General features: G+C 29.0%; 1 protein-coding gene across 1 annotated transcript; it reads right to left on the reverse strand.

The window, feature by feature from the left end:
* Nucleotides 1-1,045: 1,045 nt before the first annotated feature.
* LOC142334068 (uncharacterized) lies at nt 1,046-19,645 on the reverse strand. The gene is made up of 7 exons (XM_075381735.1): nt 19,535-19,645; nt 13,042-13,211; nt 11,922-12,045; nt 8,846-8,995; nt 5,242-5,416; nt 3,439-3,814; nt 1,046-2,024 (listed from the first exon to the last, which is right to left on the reverse strand). The coding sequence occupies exons 2-7, from the start codon at nt 13,182-13,184 to the stop codon at nt 1,046-1,048; spliced, it is 1,947 nt and encodes a 648-aa protein (XP_075237850.1). The 5' UTR covers nt 13,185-13,211; nt 19,535-19,645.
* Nucleotides 19,646-21,062: the final 1,417 nt, after the last annotated feature.

Here is a 21,062-nt window from a genome sequence, read left to right on the forward strand (position 1 = left end):
CAAAGTAGGTATCGAGGACAGAAGGCAGAAAATATGCTGGAGTAAGTATTTTATGTCATTACAATTTATAACCGTTTCACAATGCACACAACCATTTCATGAAAATCATGCAGCCATGTTTTTGCTTTATTTTGGAAATTTCTACTGAAGTTTTTGAGTGGAAAATCCCAGCCCAAACTGTAATGAAATCCCTAGGGTAACTGGCACTTTTATTTTGCTCCCGGCAGATTCATAATCACAAGTGGGAATATTCCAACAGCTTTAGCTCTTATTCAAAAATAAGTGGCATAAATGACTGATTGTAGATCTGCAAAAAAGGTTTTTAAGCCAACAAACAGTAAATAGTGCTCAGATTGAAAAAGTTAACACTTTGAATAGCTGTAACTCCGCTAAGAAAAACTATAAAACTATAAAAACTAGACATATTGGATTGCGGACTCGTATATGATGTCAGTTGTATTGAAAATGTACAAGTCAGTCAATTGTGTCAAGAAAATATTTTCAACAAAAAAAAAATTTAAGGCTAACCCAAGGTATTTATGAACTTTTTTTTAAAAATAGATTAATTTGTTTAATCCTTTGTTTTTAAAATTTACAAATATAGAAAAATAATAAATGCGTAATGATATAATAGTTTTCATTGCTAACAAACAAATCAGATGAAAAACTAAATTTTTACCTTAATATAGCAGCACTTTAAAGAAGGGTACTCTCTCAATATCAGCCATTTTTAAATATAAATAAAAACAGAAATGCTAACATTAGAAAATGATTTAGCAGTTATTTACATGAAGATCATGATTGTACTAAAATCGTGTTTACAAATATATAACAGTAGTATTTCTACCGGTGGTCAGGTAAATACAGTTTTGATTGACTAGTACATGTAACATAATTATTTTAAATAACTAAAAATAAATTAGAATTTTAAAAAATAATATAAAATAAAAAAATAATAACAATAAATAATACTAATATTACTTTACTTATCTTAATAACAATAATATAATTACGCGATAAAAATACTTTTACAATATTGCAACTGCTATAACAATACTGATTCCCATGCACTAATTTCATCTCCACCACAAATATTATCACCAACACTCCTATGACTATGACTACTACTTTCATTATTATTATTATTATTATTACTACTACTACTACCAACCACTGCCAGCCTTGAATTTGTACCAGCCACTGTTATAACAGTTGGTAAACCTGTCGCAATATCTTTAAGAGACTGCACATTATTATTATTTTGGTTATAATTATTACTATTATTGTTATTATTATTATTATTTACTGTAGTGGTACCGCTGTATGAAGACACTGTAGCCAAACTTTCAGCTGTATAGTCTGTTAAACTACAACTAGTACCAGAATTATTATTATTATTACTGCTTACTATACCATTACTATTATTATTAGTATAGTCGCGTAACCTACAATTGGTACCATTTATGCTAGTATTATTAACACTACATCTATCATTATCATCATCATTATTACTACTACTACTACTACTACTATTACTACTATTATTATTATTATTAAAGCACTCTTGTTGGTTTTGTAAATTAGTATTAGTATTACTATTATTATTATTGTTATAAGTACCAGGCTGTAAAACAGGCACAGCAGCCGGCGCTGGTGGTCCGACCGTATGGTGATGGCTTACATTTTGATAATAATCTGTACCACTGTTACTGTACTGTTGTGCTGTATCATCACAAGGTGGTGTCACCGTCTGGTACTCGCATGATGTCAAAGATGTTGTACTATAACTATTATTATCGTAACCGTAAAAACAACAACTACGACTCATTCCATCTTCGTTTTCATTTTTGCAGCTGTTCACAGCCGATGGATTGTTTTGCCGCTGAAGACAATGTACATGACTGTGACTTTGATGGTGTTGACCGTGAGCTGTTGCCGATTTTGTATAGTATTGTTCTGGAGCTGAAGACGACGATGATGATGAACACCGCTGATAATCTTCATAACCACTATCAGTACAATAACTGCCAAAAAGAAACATCATTAACTTTTTTTTTACATACGTTCCATTGTACTTCCATGATATTCTAGGTTTAAATTAAAAAGAATATTTACAAATTAAAAGTGGTAATCTTTTCAACACAATGTTGATAATCTAGTAATATAGAAACTAACTCTCTTTAGATGCTATATGTAATGTATGTCTTTGTCAAAACATCGGTTCTATTACTTTTCTAAATTACTCACTTCTCTATAAATTAAACGGCTACGTTTAAGAGCAGTTTACGCAGAAAGTTATACTATTCTGCATTAATAGTTAAATAAAAGAAATAGTGAAACTTATATTTAAATTTATTGGCTTACACAGAAAACTGTGCCAACTAAAGCTGTGCTAGCTAGCTAACCCTATGCTTGCAATGTATATTTTGGTAACTGATTGGGCTTTAGCTCCAAATTTGTCCATCTATCTGATACATGCACACAATTTAGCTCACTTCAAATTTTGGATTGATCTACCTGGTGCACAGACTCAAAACATAGCTCACTTCAAATTTTGGATAGTACAAAAATCCTTAAAAATCTAGTTTTAAATAATAAAAAAGCCAGCAATGAATTGCATAACTTTCCCAGTTATACAGGTAAAGTTATGCAATTCACTTTTAGAAAAATCTTTTTTGAAATATTTTTCAAAAATGAAATGTATTTTCATGATCAAATTAACAAACTTTTTTTAAAACTTTTAAAACTGAACGATTGAATTAAAAACTTTTTAAGCTTTACTTGTACCTATGATAAAAATAATTTCTTTAAAAAAAAAATTATGATTGTTTTTACATATTTCAGGTAAAATTAATTTTTGTCTTGATAATAAACTCAAAAAAAGAACTTTTTAAGATTGTTTAAAAAATATCAAAATACAACCACTATTCTAAATAAGCAAAGTTGTAATTTTCTAGAAAGGGGATGAAAATTTTTGGCTAATTTTTTTTCAAGAAATACTAAAAATTAAGGGTTATAAAAAAATAAAATTTTAAATGCAAAGGGAAACTTGCGAGATAAATTTAATTTAAAAATTAAAATAATATGTTTTGCTACCACACTGAAGTGGAATGAGCAAAAAATGTTTATAGTGTTTTATAGACCTACTGATGAAGAAAAATATAGGTGCAAAAAAACTCCCAGTTGATGAGTCTTATGTAATACAAAAATCAGCTCTGGAAGTAAAATTGATAAGACCACAAAAAGTCTGCTGTTAAACGTTTGCAACTGAAGTTGCAACAGTGATGCTACTATTATGACTACTAGGATCAACATCATAAATAGTGACTTTTACCAGCAGTAGGATTAAATTATTGTTACAAAAACAATAACCATTATTAGTTGTGCGATGAAATCCCAATGTAATTAAAATACAAATCACAAATAGCTATAGTCTACCTGTTAATGCCAATATCATCATTTCCCTTATTACAGCCACTATTCCCCTGTAGTTGCTGCCTCAAACAAGACGATAATGGTGTTGTCGTTAATCGATTACTTGTAGAATCTTGTAATTGATGCTGCTGTAAATAATCGTGCTGTTGCTGATCATAATATGATGTCATATTATGATAATTTTGCTCCTGTTGTTGATAATAAGTTGTCATCGACGTATCACACGGTGCCGGTGATAATTTATTAATTCCATCTATGCCGACACATGTATCATTAACGGTATTTGTACGTTCTGGTGGTTCAATGCCGTAATGATAGAGCAATCCAGTCAAAACAGCAGACATCTCTTTGCTATCGCCTAACGTAAATTCATCGATAACTAATAAAAGCACAAAAAAAAGAAAAACAATTATGATGAGTAAGCTATCACGGTAAAAAATACCAGTATGTAAAAATATACTTATACTTAAACTTAAAAATAATACTTAACTAGCCCCCGTGTCAAAAAATCGGAAATAGGTTTTTAATAATTACGTGTGGATTGTTGCTTTCAACAATTATATTGATATTCACAACTTACTGGATAAAATATATTAACTTGGATGGATTACAACTTTCCAGTTGTTAAATGTGTAAATAGTTGTCATTCCCTTTAATTTTATTATCAAACTAATTTGTTTTTACATATATTACGATAATACAAATTGGCATTTTATACACAATGACATTAAATTTAGTAAATCATGTAACTGCCAAACGAGACAATATTGCGATGATAGAGACAAAAATCAATATAGACAATAACATTAAATTACTAAAAAGTTCTAGGATATTTATTTACAGTTTTTTTTTTTAAATTTATTTGTGATTTATATAGTAATGCTAGTGGTGAGGTTTGAACTATGATAAACATTCCAGAGGTCATAAAAAAAAAGCTACAGTAAAATTTTATAATGATTTTTTCAATAGTTTTTGCATTTATCGGGAAATAAACGAAAAAACCAAACACCAAATTGTACATAACATTTTAAATACTTAAAATTTCCTCTACTTTGATGATATATGTCAGATCCAATATAAAACTAAAAGTAAAGGAAATACAAGTAACAAATACAGAAAACAATAGAAATGGTGAACAAGAACATTAAGGAAAATAAGAAAAAATTGTACGACATGAATTTTAAAGTAAGATCCATTTTGAAATAAAAACAAACTGAAAAATATGAAAAAACTACATTTATTCTCTACGTAGCTAGCTGCCTTCAATAAATTTTTCATTAGCATTTAACTAACTTCTTGATTCTCTCTTCAAAAATATGCCGCCAGTAATTTAAATCCTGCAGTAATGCCATTTTTCAATTCATACTGCAAAGCAACCGTTAAAAGGTAAAAAAAAAAAGAAAATTACAGAGGGCTGTAGGGTGCATGATTGAAGATTTTCTAACACCCCCAGTTGTCTCATTTGCTATCTTTGGAAAACTCAGTGTGAACATAAATTGTAGCATTCATTATAAACGGACGGTTATGAACAGCTAACAACAAAATTACTAAACTATTGATTGAAATTAACTGAACTATACAAACGCCATTTGTTTACATTTCACACAAAGGTGGCAGATTTAAAATGGATCTTACTTTAAAAAGACGCCTCATAGACACAAATCTATTAGGAAACTATGTGTAGTCAACAACATTAAATGGAAATGTCTTAAGTCCGGTAAGTCTGGTGATTGTGGTCATTAACTCTCCCTTAAGACTAAAAGTTACGATGGTAATAAGCATAGATCTAATTGGAATTATACTGACCAGTATTTGTAGTATATTCATTAGGCTGATGCAATTGTTCCTCAACAGACAGATTAGGAGTTGCAGCTGCGGGTGTCACTGTTGTCATATGTTGCTGTTGCTGTTTGGTATTGCGTATTATCGCATTCATATTATCGTTGCTGTTGCTGCTACATTCAGGACTGTACGGTGACACCTGATTCAAACACAAATCAGAGAAGACTGAAAACATCTATCTTTAACAATAAGAATAAGTACCAAGATATTTTTAAATTTACTTTATAAAATAATATTTTTAATTTTGTTGGTCAGTCACTCTGTGTGTCCATGTATGCATGTATCCCCATATATGTGTATGTGTAACAAGATGTTTTTTATTTCTTGTCTAAGAATGAACAAGGTTTTATGTATGGTAATGATGTTGCCAAAATGATAATTTGTGGATGCAATGGTAAGAAAGAATACAATGTTAACAGATTACATAAGTGAAAAACAGTAAAACTTCCCTATATCAGACACAAATTGGGAACAAAAATTTGTCTGTTATTTAGAGGCATCCACTATTCAGATAATTGTGAATACAGTATATTATGTTTGGTTATTGTACAGAAAAAAATTTAAATAGAACAACGGTATCATGTATTTATTTCATATAAATTAAAAGTGAAAAAAAAATGTTGCTAATTAATAATATGACTGCAGATCAAGATTTTTAAAAATGTTTTTCAGAAAATAAAACTTGTTCTCTATGTTCATATTTGAATAAAAGAAAGATTAATCCTGTACTACAGTAACCAACCAATAAAATAAGGGAATAAGAGGTCTGTAGTAGACTAAAATGGAACAAAAACAATGAAGCTACAAAACTATTAATTAATTAAAGTGACAATATACAAGAATTAGTCAAAACACATGTACAAAATATAATGTAAAAATTAAATATGGATACGTACAATCTACTTATATGTAGATTGTTTAAAATAGCTGTTTATTTTAATTTTAAGTCATGTTTTTCAATTAAGCAACTGCACTTCTTATATTAAAATATTACCTTCCAATAATCCTTATTGTTAATAAATATTGTTTTATGTAACCTCTTCTCTTGCTTCCTTACTCGTGATTGTAAATCCAGGTTCATAGTCATTATCACTGACATTGTCATTCGTTTTGGAAGAAGTATAGTCTGAGGCAGCAGCAAGATCACGAATGTCTATTGATATGTCCTCTGTGTTGAGTGCATCATCAATGTTCAGGTACTCTTTGTAGTTTTCAAATGTTCAATAAGTTCTTGTAATTTATACTGTTCCAGATAATTTGCATTGGGTTCAGTAAGATTTTCAATGTCGGAATTAAGTTAGTTTATTGAAGTTTAATACCAGTTTTTATGAAACAATTTCTCACTGTCGTAGTAGTAACCTGCTTTATAGCCATATGAATCCATAAAACTGTATTTAACACTAATGCTTTTAGAAAGCTCATCAGCATCCTTAACTTCCACTGTTGACAATAACTACCTTAGCACATTTTTTCTGTACGGAATTTTAAAGTTCTGAAAGATCAAGCAGTTGACATATTGTATTAGTATTTGGGGTAAGGAATATCAATTTTACGTTTTCTAAGTTAATGTTACGGTGGGATTTTGCATTGTCCAGGAATAGTATGACTTTCCTATTTTTCCTTCCCATTCTATGATCAAAATTTAACTATCAGTCCATCATTATGTGCCTAGTCATCCAAGATTTTTTATTTGAATACCGTTCAATTTCTAATGAAGTTCACGTTGTTAAAACATCTGTGACTTTGCAGCTTTGCCAATTAGTATGATTTATTCAAATTTATATTCATATTCATATTCTCAGCCAACATAACTGTCCATTCTTCTTTTGACATCTTACCCCTATACATTTTTCTTCTTTCAAACACATTTTTCACTGGGTAAAACCTGGAAAAAACTATCAGTCTCATCACAATTAAAAATGTTTTTCATTATAACTCGATGATATTTCATTTAACCTTTCCTTCCACTAAGACACCAAATTCTCATCTATAGCACCAGCATGAGCATCATCACAAAAACTTTTATATGAAATGTTATGTCTAATTTGGAATTTATCTAACCGTGTTTTAAACTCATCACAACAACTTTCTTTACCAATTTCTACGGCTTTCTCACATATCAAAGTTCCAAGACCAGAATGTTGTTAGCACAAGCCCTACAAAACCACTCATAAGTCAACTTGTCAACCGCTGGGCCTGGCGTTTTAGGAAATGCACGTTTGCTTAACAGATTGCCATTTTTAGTCTATGACTTTAGGATATCAAGTTATCAAGTTTTTAAGATATCCCTTATCTGAGTTATCCTGACAAAAAAACATTTTGCCATATCATGGACATTGAGCTTTTCTCTTTCTTTAACATTTATAACTGCTACTTTTTCTTTTAACATCAAGTGCTTACGATTTTAAGCTATTTTAAGTTGCAGTAACGATTTTTATAAGATATACAAATCTGAACATATAGTAAACGTACATAGAAAATCAACTACAAGAAAAAGTACTATTTCGTAACAATATTACATGCGTTCAATGTACAGTATACAATTGCACACAACCCGTTGGATGATATAACTGATTGAAATCATAACATCGACATCTAGGCAGGAAATTAAGCAATTCACAACAGATAAACAAATTAGTCGCACTGAATATAAAATAAAACAAGGAAAATACAAATTTTTATTCCTGCTGTCCGTTTTTACTACCAGAACAGTTTTTATAGGTAAATTCATTGTACGCGTCCATTATTTAGAAGGTCCGTTACTGAGAAGTATTTTATCCATTAATACCACTAAAAAACTGCCAAGTGATCTAAAAGTGTCTATCGAGTTCATTATTGGGAAGTGTCTGTTAAGGGAGTTTCATTGCAACAGAATACTTTAATAATCTTAAAAGAAAGAAGAGAGTACAATCTATACAGAATTTTATTTGGTAACAAGATGGGGCCCTCCTTACTGACTTAACTCTGTACAAGATCGGTTGAATAAAGTTTTCCCCAAACTGCTAGATTGGTCGGCATACAATTGATGGAGAGCAATCTTTGCAGTGGTCTCTGAGATCACCTGACTGACACCACATGATCTTTTTCTGTTTTGTTTAGTATATATTTTGTACATGCCTTTACTACCTACCGATTAACAGCTTTGAGGCTCAGGATTGAAAGAGCATTTGTTTCCATTACTCCAGACATACTAGCTAAAGTATGGGATGAACTCTTTTATCAGTTGGATGAATTAGTTTTGCATGACAAAAGGTGCTCACATTGAACACTTACAGGGGAAAAACCTGTTTAAGAGTTACTCTTTCTTTTTATTTGTTATTTATTACGGTAAATTGAAGTTAAGAGATATTAAACAGCTTTAAAAACATCAATATTATTTTTGTACTTCTGTATAATAACACTACTATCTTTGTCTTTTTTGTATACTAAGCTTTATTAGTTTGTACTATTACCAAATTAAACTAATTATTCTAGATTCGGTACAAATTTTAACCGCATGCCTTCAATTACAACTTAACCAACATTACTATTAATAATAATTATTAAAAGTTGAAAAATAAGATGTTACCCTTGGCAATTTAACTTTTTTTCTAGTTACAACATCATCCTGGTTGTGAGAATAATCAATTGCCCAATATGATCCTTTACCAGGATCATCTTTTGGCCGAGCTACCTTCGTAAAACATTTATTTAATGATAAATTGTGCCTTATGGAATTCTGTAAAAAAAAAAAACCATGATAAATTAAAAAATATTTGAAATAGTACAATGCATCAAAAAAATTCCTGCAGACATATGCCAAAAATTAATGTACAAACTACAATAAAGAATCAGAAAATATCTACTAAGTTAAAATTAATTTCTCCTTCCAAATGAATAACACACTTTTTGCCAAATCAGTTGCTTCCATATAATGGAGCATATATATATATTTTTTATAATGAACAAGCACAAGCGTACATCACACTTGTTCAACTGATTTGCAACCTGGCATTCAATGCACTGTAGGGCAAGTTTTATAAAAATATTTCATTACGTAACACAGGAATGCGATGAATTGCATTCATAGTGGGCATGGTATTACATAGTGGACCATGAGTGGTCCAGTATAACAAATCACAGAAAAATTTGAAAATTACAAGTTTAAAGTTTTATTTATTATTGATTTCGAAATGCTACACAAAGATTTTAGACTTTTTATCTTTTAACTTTCTATCCTTTCTTTCCAGAGTAGGACTGTCACGAGTGAAAAGAAAATAGAGTAGTTGATTAATATTGGATTGATGGTGTAATTAAGGCCAAAAAATAATGCTATGACAGTTTTAGGATCCAAGCCAGCCAGTAGAGTTATTCTGTACATGCAAAAATTGAAACCAAATCATTAAAATTCTTCAACTCAATCCAGTTTTATTTATTACAGATTTGGAAATGCCATACAGGATTTTAGATTTTAATTTTTTATCCTTTCTTTCCCAGAGTAGGACTCCTCTCGTGAGTGAAAAGAGAATAAGAGTAGTTTATTAATATTGGGTTGATGGTGTAATTCAGGCCAAAAAATAATGCCAGAAGTTTTAGGGTCTAAGTCACCATGCAAAGTGATCCTGAAGATGCAAAACTTGAAACCAAACAGTAAGTCTATAAGGAAATACTGTATTTGCCTGACCAAATATAGAATGAGGTTTTTTTCTTATACTTTCTCCCACAAAATGTGGGTCAACCTAAAATTGGGATCAACCGGTATGCGAGGCCAACTTACCTTTGGATTTGACCAGGCTTTTGTTTCATAGTTTATTTTGTTTCTATATTTTATAGAAACAAAATAAAAACAATGTTTTATAGAAACAAATATGGGGGTCTTATTTTCATAAAGATAATTTAGAATACAGGTAAATTTAAAACATAGAATTACATTTTCAAACTTTTACAGAAGATGGATGATTAAATCCATCTGTAAAAGTTTTTAATCTTTCCATTTCTGTGAAACCACGTTTTAATTTCATTTATTTTACTTTTTTCTTAAAATAATAGTTAAAACATTTATTTTTTATTAATATTTGATAATTTCTTTTCTATCTTGATAAAGTGATTCAATGCAAGGATTATCCCGCTGATTTATTATCTACCTGCGTGTACAGTTAAGTATTACGAAGAGTTAGGATTAGAATTTTGTGAAGATCAAAAAAAATTGGTTGTTCAAAAAAATTTGATGCTGTGCGCAACATGATTGAAGAGGATAGACTACTGCAGTACATTTTGCATGAACATTTAGCTGTGAAAAAGATCTGTTCCTGATGGATACCGCATAATTTCACCGAAGCTCGAAAATAGACTTGTGTCAGTTGGTGTAAGGAAATGCTCAAACAATTCTACAGAGGAAATGCAAAATCTGTATACATCGTTAACAGGATATGAAACTTGGATATATTTGTACAAGCAACAAAATAAGCAAAAATCAACTGTTAGTGTTCCACGATGAACCGAATCATATAAAAGCGGTTTGTTTACGAAGCACTTCGTAAACAAAGAAAATGATCGCGGTTGTTTCTTTGGTTGCACTGGACATGTAGCAACCACTGCTTTAGAGGATCGAAGAACAGTTAATGCTGAATTGTATACAAAAATTTGCTTGCCAGAAGTCATCAATGAAATCAGGAAAAACAACTGACAAGTCATAAGAGATTGCTAGCTCTCACAAAGCATGTCAAACAATGATGAAGAAAAATATTCAATTAGTGTCTTATTGCCTGTATTCACCTAATTTATAGCCCAATAACTTCTTTTTGTTCCTGAATGTTAAACAACAAATGGACAGCAATTTTCATCGCCTAAGAAGCTGTTGAAACCTTCCAAAACCATGTTTTAGAGGTACCAACTTCAAAGTGGAAAAAAGAATTTGTTCAAACACATGCAAAAGTATATAAATCTTAAAGGCAAATATTTTGAGAAACAATAATATGATTCATACAAATAATTTTTTTTTGTTTTTGTAAAAACTTAAAAGGCATTCCTCATATACAATCAAATATGGTAATTACAACAAAGAGAAACCCAACTCGTACATCAACTTTTTCACTAAACAATTCAGGAACGATCTTACTAGATTTCTTCTTAAAACTGTAAATGCAAAGTCTTGGGAAGGTGGTAGATAAGCCGCACGAATTTCCCAACTTAAACCAAAACAAGATTGAGTCTTTTTTGACTTTCATATTGACATCAGTCTATAGGGTAAGTCTTAAACTAAATGATGTTCCAATTACAAAAAGCACAATTTTTAAATTTCTCTTTTTCTCTCTCTTAAGGATAGGTTCTGCCTTACTAATGCATAGAACTGACTTAAAAGAACTAAAAGGACACAAGTGCAAAGAATGCCTTTCAAGCTGAAGTATGTAGGGCTCATAATCTAAAAGACACACTACAGAGAGCAAGAATAAAATCTAGTTCTTATTTACTTCATTGCTGTATTCAAAATCCACTATAAATAATTGTAAGTCATTATGAATAGGAAAAAGGTAAAAGAATAATTTCAGGATAGGAATATATAGAAGCAAAGACAAAGAAAGAATATATTAGGTAAAATACACATGCGCGCGCGCGTGTGTGTGTGTGTGTGCAGAACAAAAATCATAAAACAAGAAATTATTTACCTTCCAACCAGTATTAGCATCCCTGTAATAAGGAAATGTCTGTATAATATACTGATAAATTTCAGACAATGTCATCTTTCCTTGTGGAGCATTGCTTATCGCAAGACGAATTAGACTTGCATAGCTGAAACAAATTTATAATAAGACAATAAATATAATTACAATCATTGACAGAATGTACAATTAACTACATCTAAATATCAGATCAGAGGTTAAGAAATCCCAGCTTCTGGCTTCGATATATAGTTAATTTTCTATCCACTGATCCTATTTAACAAATACAATCATCCCTCATTAAGAAATTGCTGTAATATTACAAACATTTGATAATATTTACATTTCACTTTAAAGCTGGAATGGAAAAAATAAGATAAAATTCTGTTTTTATAAGAACTTTCAGTTGTATGAAGCGGCTTATAAATTTCATACCACTACACTTTATACTACTTTAAATACTTTATTGTAAAATTGTTTTATTGACATTTTGAAAAACGCACAATACAATTCCAAAAAAAAAAAATATTCCAAACTTGCTAAATACGCAAGACAAGATTGGTGACTAATGTTGATATACTGACATAATGTAAAGGAGTTTGCAAGGTTTCACTGGAACAGTGGAACCTTGCGAACTCTCAAAAAGGGAATAAACTATTCGTTATTGTAATATCTAAATAGTGAAATACAGATACAAAGTAATAATTACGAAAGTTTCATCATTACACTTCCATAATCCGGCACACAGCAACTTTCTGAACACTCTGTATAAAATTATAAATCACAAAATAAGTCAAGATTTCAAAATATTAGAAATGCAATTCTGGTTCAATAACTAAAAAATCAGGGATTACATTAAATTACGCAAAAAAAATTTACCCATCCGTTGAATAGCATTTTGAAATACAGGACCCACCCAGTCCATATCTTCCTGCCCCTTGATTGTAATTAAAATTAAATTGCATCAATTTATTAAACTGCATGAATTTTTGTGACGTGAAAAATTTCATGCCTGATTGGGATTTGAACCCAGATCCTCCAGATGAAAGGCAGTCATTTTAAAATGATGCAATGGAGATTTGGCAATTATTACTGTTAAAACAATGAAGACAATGCTTATGTTTACCTATACGGTGGTTTTCCATCCCTGCTTGACAATGATGATGACGATGTAGTCGAAGTTGTAGTACGGCTGGGCGATGAGGATGGAGATGGTGAATGTGGAGACAGCCAATCAAGATTGCCCATACTCCGAGCTAGTTCTGCCATTACATACTTCCTCCAGCATGCCAGCAGCTAAGCAAAAAAAAAAGTTGCATGCAAAACGGCCAATTAAAAAAAATACTATAAAACGCATTAACAAATTAAACAAGGTCACAAAATTTATTCATTCAGATAAAGAGTTGCTGATCTCCATTGTGCGGTAAGATAACATTTTATACCTATTAAAGTACACTGAAATAACCCCAACCACGCTTACATATGTTACGTAAGTTTTTCATAGATTGTGAACAAACATGACAACCAACTTGTGGGCAGTTTTCTCATAAGTAAATATTTGTACAAAATATGATACAGCAATAATTTTCAATTCCTATTTTCTTAGCAATCTAAAGCATTTTTAATTTTCTTAGCCTCAACAGATCATTTGAAATTTTCACTGCTGTTTGTGCCATATGAAGACTGAAAATAAGTAAACCACTTTGTAAATTGTTCTAATCAATGGAGCCGAGTCAGCATTAATATTTATCCACCTTTGTTTTCAATTCTTGTGATTCTGCCTTTCAAAAAACCAAAGTCTGATCACCACATGAAATTCTCTTTCACCAGTTTTTCACAAATCACAATACTTGATGGACTCAAACAACTACCAGCAAGAGAATTATGAATGTATCCGACTGAAACTTGGCATTTCTAATAGATCGGGTAGTCAATAAAAAATAATTCCACTAAGTATTTTCCCAAAAATTAAAGAAAAACCATGGAAAATCTTTGATCATAGCATTATTACAAAGTATGAAATTAATGATGAATTAAGAGGATGGTTGTAGTGCATATTATAAATATATAAAAAAGAGTAATATTTATATGAAATAATAGTGAAGCAACTATATTAAGATAAAATGTAAATAACATCGGTACAGAAAGAAAAACTTAAAAAAGCTTAAGCAAATGTAGTTATGCACACTAAATAAATATATGTAAAATTTACATTTATCTAATTTGTATTTAAAAATGTTAATAGAATGATATTGTTAAAAGGAAATAATTTAATATTTTGAATAAAATCTTTTTGATCTCTCAACTAGAAATGTTAAAAATACAAGTAATATATTGTAATTGGAGGCTTATTTGAAAAGGTTCTTTCTTACATGCCAGAATATCAGACATGAGAGAATATTATATCATAACAGCTCATTTTAAACTAAGTTCTGAATTTTTTAATAACCCAGATATATAATATCTATTTAAGACAGGAATATAAATAGACATAATATATATTAAATAACAATAAAAAAACTTGGTGATTTATAAATACGTTTCTAAATAAAACAATACGTTTGATGTTATAAGAACTTTAACCAATTTGATCAACCCACAAAAATTTATCGTATAAAAAAAAATATTAATTTAATAATTATTAACAGAAATAATAACCATGAAATTAGCAATGGTAATTAGAACTGAGTACGTTCATTAGTGTTAATGGTTTTACCACTAAAGTTATACATATACATTCCAACCAATATATGATGTGCTAACAAGATTTTCTAATCCTGTTATTAATAATCTTTGGAAACAGCTGTGCATACGATTGTGCACCCTTACTGTGAGGGGTACCTTTTTTATTTATACTAAAATATATAAAAAATTCACTCCATTTGGAACTTGTGTTTTTTAACAATTTGAAGGAAAATTATAGAAAATCCAAATCATTCATGTTTTACAATTAAATATTTTCTGGAGATAAGATTCTTTGAAAACAATATTATTAACACTGCAAAGTAGTGTATCAAGTGATCTTTATGTTAATCCCACTTTTCCAGATATAAAGAAAAATAAAAACAGAATTTTTTTATTACACAGCATCTGACAAGGCAATAGTTGACCCTGAACAAGATTTTAAAATAATCTTTCTTTACCATTTTACTCACAACAAAAAATTCAATCGAGGAAAAATTTTAATTTATTACAACAAAACACTTTGGGTCTTTAAAGTTATAAAAAGGATAAATCTAAATTAAATTACGGATTAATTAATGCGATCAATTAATAGTACTTAATAGTACTTTGTCAAGGTTTGCAATTAAAACTGAACGATACACTAGATTCTAATAATTGCAATACTGATGGCAAAACTAATTGGGGAATTGAAAAAACTTGCAAAATTCTGTTGGAGTTTCTCCTCAGGATATTTTAAAATACATATTCAAAAACAAATTAATACACATTTCTGAATAATGCCATTAAATGATATATTTATTTATCACTACCGGCATCTGTAGCATCAGAAGGAAAAAGAACAAATAAAAAATTATTTGCACTCAACAATGCTTGGAATGTGCCTAAAATAATGGTCAATAATTTTGAGAATAATCTAATGATCCAAGTATAAATGAAATCATCAAAACAAAGATAGATAAATATGAAAAATTTAATACTACACTAACTTTATTTTTAATTCAATTCGGTTATTTTGTTAATAATAGTTAACAAAATAAATAAAACACCTCATATTTGAAAAAAAAAATTATTTTTATAAACGCAGATCAACAGATATTTAATAATATCTAGGAGTTTTTATTTCCAAGCATTTTTCACTATGTTTCTTATACAAAAATGCAATTTCAAAACCAAAACATTGATTAACTATTTCATGAAAACAACATTTTTTAGGGTGGGAGACTTCCTGCACAAAGGCTTGAGCAGAAAGTTGTTTGCTTCCAGGTTGGGAGTTGGGTGCCTTCTACCCACAGCACGGCACTTTCTTTTGATATAGATACAGTGCTGATATCAGAAAACATGGTAACAATGGTTTTGAGGAAGAGTATAGCAATGAATATCGAATATGATGAAAAGACTAAATAGGGAATAATATTCTTTCCTGTAAAAAGTAAAATTAGTTAAGTCGTGTCATTTATCATGATATTAATAAGACAATATAGTATTGGTATTGGAGTGGAAAAGAGGTTAAATGCATTTGCCTTTCTACATGTACAATCAGCTTGATTAAGGCTAAGTAGTACCAATTAAATTTTAACACCATTGGTTTCCAGATTACAACTCCCTAGTCCTATGTTGTATTCTAATTAACAATAGATCATGGCCTGGTGAACCTATCGCTGAGGGTTAAGAGTATTTAATCATTGGGCCTTTGAGATATAGTGTATAAACAAAAATATAACCTATGTATAAATTTAGCAGTGTCTGTGAGTCTGTTATATTACCACACTAAAACTACTTAACCAATTGAGATGAAATTTGCAAGAGCATTTTATGAAACAATTGCATAAAGAGTTTCACAGTTGGCTCATCAAATCGAATTCAGAGGCCAATCCCAGTATTTGAAATAACAATTTTTTATAAAAAGTTTTTTTTTTATATCTCTAATGGTTAACAAGAAAAGTAGCTTTAAAAGGTGTGATGGTGTATGATGCAATGGATCCAGAGATGCAGTGACTGGTTGCACCTATCTCTAGTATGGTTATATCCTTGTGGTGTTTGTTGGAACAGTAGTTACAAAATTAATTTTTACTCGTACGAAGGACAAGTAACCTACTATAATTACTAGTTTATAAGATGGGGGACTGGTTTTTCACATACTTCAGATCACTTAAAAGTTTTAAATCCCATGCTGGCCAAACTAATGCTCTGAAGAAATTACAATACAATAAATTTTATAAATTCAACAGGTTCTAATTGTTGTTTATCAATATTATTCTCACAAGCATGAGATTAATAAACACATTTAGCTATCTAAACTAAACAAAGGTGATCAAAACAAGCCAGCTAGTGTATATGTACATGTTGAACTACATTCCTCTGATAGCAGATTTTTTTTTATTACCTGGAAGGAAACCTCAATCAAAATTGTAACAAAAATATTTTACATGAAAACTGAATCAAATTTCATTTGCTTTACCCCACTAAAATCTATTATTAAACAATTTATTTGCAGAGCGTAAATCGCAAAAATATCTTTCATTGCAGAATGTATCAAAATGGATATTTCTTCAACAGGATGCAGTCAACGGGTGAGTATTTATTCTTACGTAGGTTAAGTATTTAAGTAGACAAATAGCAGACTAAAATTTCAATCAGCAAATTGCTTTGTCAGTTAGGTTCATACAAAATCCAATTAGAATTGTGTAACTAATAAAAATCATTTTAATAAAGCCAGTGAATTTTTTCTTTCTTTTTATAAGGAACACAAAGGTAACTTGAAAAAAAAACCATCAATCTAGGAAAATAATGATTCAATAATCCCTTCTATTATAGCTCATACCTGAAGGAATTCACCTAATCATTATAAATGAAATAAAAAAATTAGATATTTTTCTAACAGTCACTTGCAGGAAGTAAATAAATTTCACAAAACATGATTTAGTCACACAGATTTGAATATTACTATAAAAAAAAATTACTGTCAAATTACACAAAATTCTCTCAGATGTTAACCCAAAAACTGAATTACCTCGATAAATCTACACCTAAAACCACCCTTAAAGTTCAGTAATACTGAAAAATTATGACTAATTCCAGTTCTTAAAATTTTAAGTGCTATTTTACACCCACATCGCACATGAATTTTATATAAATTTATGTATTTAGAAATGTAAATTGTTTATATAAAACTTGCAAATTTAAAATATACTGAAAATTACCTGGTCTAAAATCAAACGAATTTGACAAATCTCTATTTTAAGGTTAAAAATATCCATTAAAATGTAAACAGGAAATAAATACTAGAGTTACAGATATGTAACTAAAGTTGAAGGTTTTGTAGAATTTCTATTAAGGTTTCTCTTTTGGATAATAGGTAGGGTAAAAATTCCTCAGGTACCTGCAGAAGCCAAATAATTCAGCTTGTAATATTAAAATGGGATAACGTAAATTGTAACCTTTTTTAATTTTTATAATTGTAAGTCTCTCCCATGTATACATTTTAAATACAGAGAACAAAAAATGTAAACATAAGAAAATACTGAGAGTAGAAGCGGAATGTTTGAACTGGAAGTCAAAATGCCCATGAAAATTTAAATGAACAAAATACTTACAATTAGCTTAATTTACTTTTTAATAAAGAAATTAATTAAATATAAATATGACAAACTGGTACACATGTGTAATAACATTTAAAAGCATTAAACAGAATCAATTTATCACATCACAGATCTAAATTTTACTTCTCTGGTGACCAGATATGTATTACTATCAAAAGATTATTAGCACAGGCAGAATTTCAGCTACAAGTAGTTTTGTTTAAATAAATTTCAGTATTTTAAATCTAAATAACAGACCTAACAAAGAAATCTAAATAAAAAATAGCACTGACCCAATTCCTGGTAAGTTAATATTATTTATATATAAAAATCACCAATTATGAATGTTAGACAATCCAGTTCACCAACAAATTATATTGTTAATTTTGAAAATTAATGAATGGTTTGGCTAGGCTGAATGTAAACACAGAACCTTTACTTGTTAAAATTTAACTTACAAACTGGTTTATAAGTAAACTAATTTAACAAATAATGCACACTTTTGGAAATCCTTAATTGTAAGAGTTGTAAAAACATTAATCTTTTAAAATTTTTACATTTTAAAAGTAATTGAACAAATAAAGGAAAAAAAATCATTACAGCTTTTTTTAAATTATCAAATAAAATATTACAGAAATTGGGTCACTGGAAAGTTTTTATCATAAATCTATACAGGCTTGAATAATAATACTAAAATCAAGGTAAACATAACGAGAGTGATAGTTCAAATAATTTCTAATAAAAATATGTAACTTAAATCCTTACAAGAATCTACAAACATGGAGAAAAAATATTGCTTCACTAATATAATTTTTTTTTTCTCAGTCACAAATAGTGATCATCACTAAATTAATCCTTAAATGAGTAATAATATAAATACAAATAAATTACGATCATAGAGCAAAAAGCACTCGGACATCAAAAATATGTTAAAACACGAATTTAAGGGAATCCCAAAGTATCACACAATTTTAACAAAATTCTTAAAAATAAATCTTAAAAACAAAAAAGGATTGTTCGAGGTCAACAGCCTGTTATACTGATATCTGATATTTAAGTAAAAACATTCAACCTAAAATTTCTACTAAAAACCAAAACAACCAACAACAATAAGAAATATAATATAAATATTAATTACGGAATTTTAAGTACAAAAATAATAAGTAATTAGTTTTATAATTAAAATTTCATTCAGTAAAATATAAACTGATAGAAAATAGTTAACAGCCTTGTCCTTTACTTTTCACTAGTTTTCTGACATTTCTATAATGAAGGATTAGGTTAAAATAACAAACAAATTTTATTAGATAACTAAAAAAGAATTCTAAGATGTAATATAAACAAATACTAACTTACCTAATTATTATCCTACCGTATTTAATAAAAATATATCATCTTATTGAAAATCTCGACAAAATTAAAAGTAGCCTACTTTCAAGACAAGAAAAAAACGCCATTATGATAGATATTTTTTCTGTGTCCAAAAGTTCTAAATCTAAACGAGGCCACGAGAACGTTCATAAACACCTAACTTTAAACATTTTTTTTTTCTTTGCTGTTTTCAGTGAACAAATATAATCATCAAGTATAACAGATTAAACCTCTGAAAGTGTAGTATTTATTTCAATTAATCCAAAAGAACACAGTAATTTATTTATTTTGTTATGTAATATTTAACATATTAGCAATTTTCGTACACTTTATAACTTAAATAATAAACGGGAAATAATTTTATTATATTATTTAGAAAAGCAGTTTTTGTTTTAGTTAGCTCCAACAATAATGAAATAAGCAAATTGATTGAATTCAGTAATAATTAATAAACGAAATTTAACTGTATGTTACTACTTCATTCCCAACCCAGCATATAGAAAGTTAAATAATATAAAAAAAGAACATAAGTATTGAATTAGTTTACTTATTTTCTAGTTATACAACTTAAATAAAATTAATTTTATAAAAAAAATCTATATTAGAAAGTTACAAAAGATGAATTATGAAGGCTTTGACAACATGAAATTTTTAAGATACCTTCAAAATCTATTCTTTGATTATCAGAAAGCGTTACATCATGCTTTATTTTTTTAAATATTTTTCTACAACATTCTTTTGCAATTTTTTGTTCCTATTATTTTTTCGGTATTATTCTTGCTTGCTTTTAATACAAAAATGCATTATCTACTTTTAAAATAATTTAATTTTTGACAGATTTCAAAAAGAACAAAATTCAATTCCACCGGTGTCTGTGGTAATTTCGAAAATACTTGAAACTAGCAAGCGAGGGGAGTACAGGAGATAGTAACACCTCCTCCCGAAAGTACAACAAATTTTGTAGAAACGTAATGATTTAAAATCGGGAAATTTTTTTATCTTAAATACAATTTTTTTTGTAAATTTTCAAACTTGACACCTTGCTTCCAGAAAGTTTTAGAAATAGCAAAAAAATACATAAATTGTAAATAATTGAAAATAAATTGTAAAATGAACTAGTTAATTTTTACAAAAAAAAATATAGGAAATATTTATTATCAACTATATAGAAAGAAACTATTTGTTTCCAATCAGAGGGTTTTTATGCTTGAACTGATTATAAGGACTTTATCCTTAAAAAAGATTTATATTCAATTTTTCTAGTTTAGTAAAAATAATCATTTATGCAGATTACTCTTGCCGTATGAAGGTTATTTTTTATACATAATCAATCAGTCCTGTCAGCTGGAGTATGGTATCAACTAGCAATTCTCAACCTGTGGGTCGTGAAATTAGTCTACAACTTTATGTGTAAACAATAATGAAATCATGTTATGAAAAAGAAGACACTTATTTATACTTATTTATTATAAACATTTTATTATAAGTACACATGTAAATAAAATAAGTTAAG

The sequence above is a fragment of the Lycorma delicatula genome, chromosome 13, assembly GCF_047948215.1.
Source record: "Lycorma delicatula isolate Av1 chromosome 13, ASM4794821v1, whole genome shotgun sequence".
NCBI lineage: Eukaryota > Metazoa > Arthropoda > Insecta > Hemiptera > Fulgoridae > Lycorma > Lycorma delicatula.

Bases quoted from the DNA above. Each gene is read 5' to 3' on its own strand.
- LOC142334068 (XM_075381735.1), bottom strand. From the start codon at position 13,184: ATGGCAGAACTAGCTCGGAGTATGGGCAATCTTGATTGGCTGTCTCCA. The intron at 12,046-13,041 runs GTAAACATAAGC...AATTTGTTTCAG, and splicing joins GATGGAAAACCACCGTATAG to CTATGCAAGTCTAATTCGTC. The intron at 3,815-5,241 runs GTCAGTATAATT...TGCTTTTATTAG, and splicing joins TGAATATACTACAAATACTG to TTATCGATGAATTTACGTTA.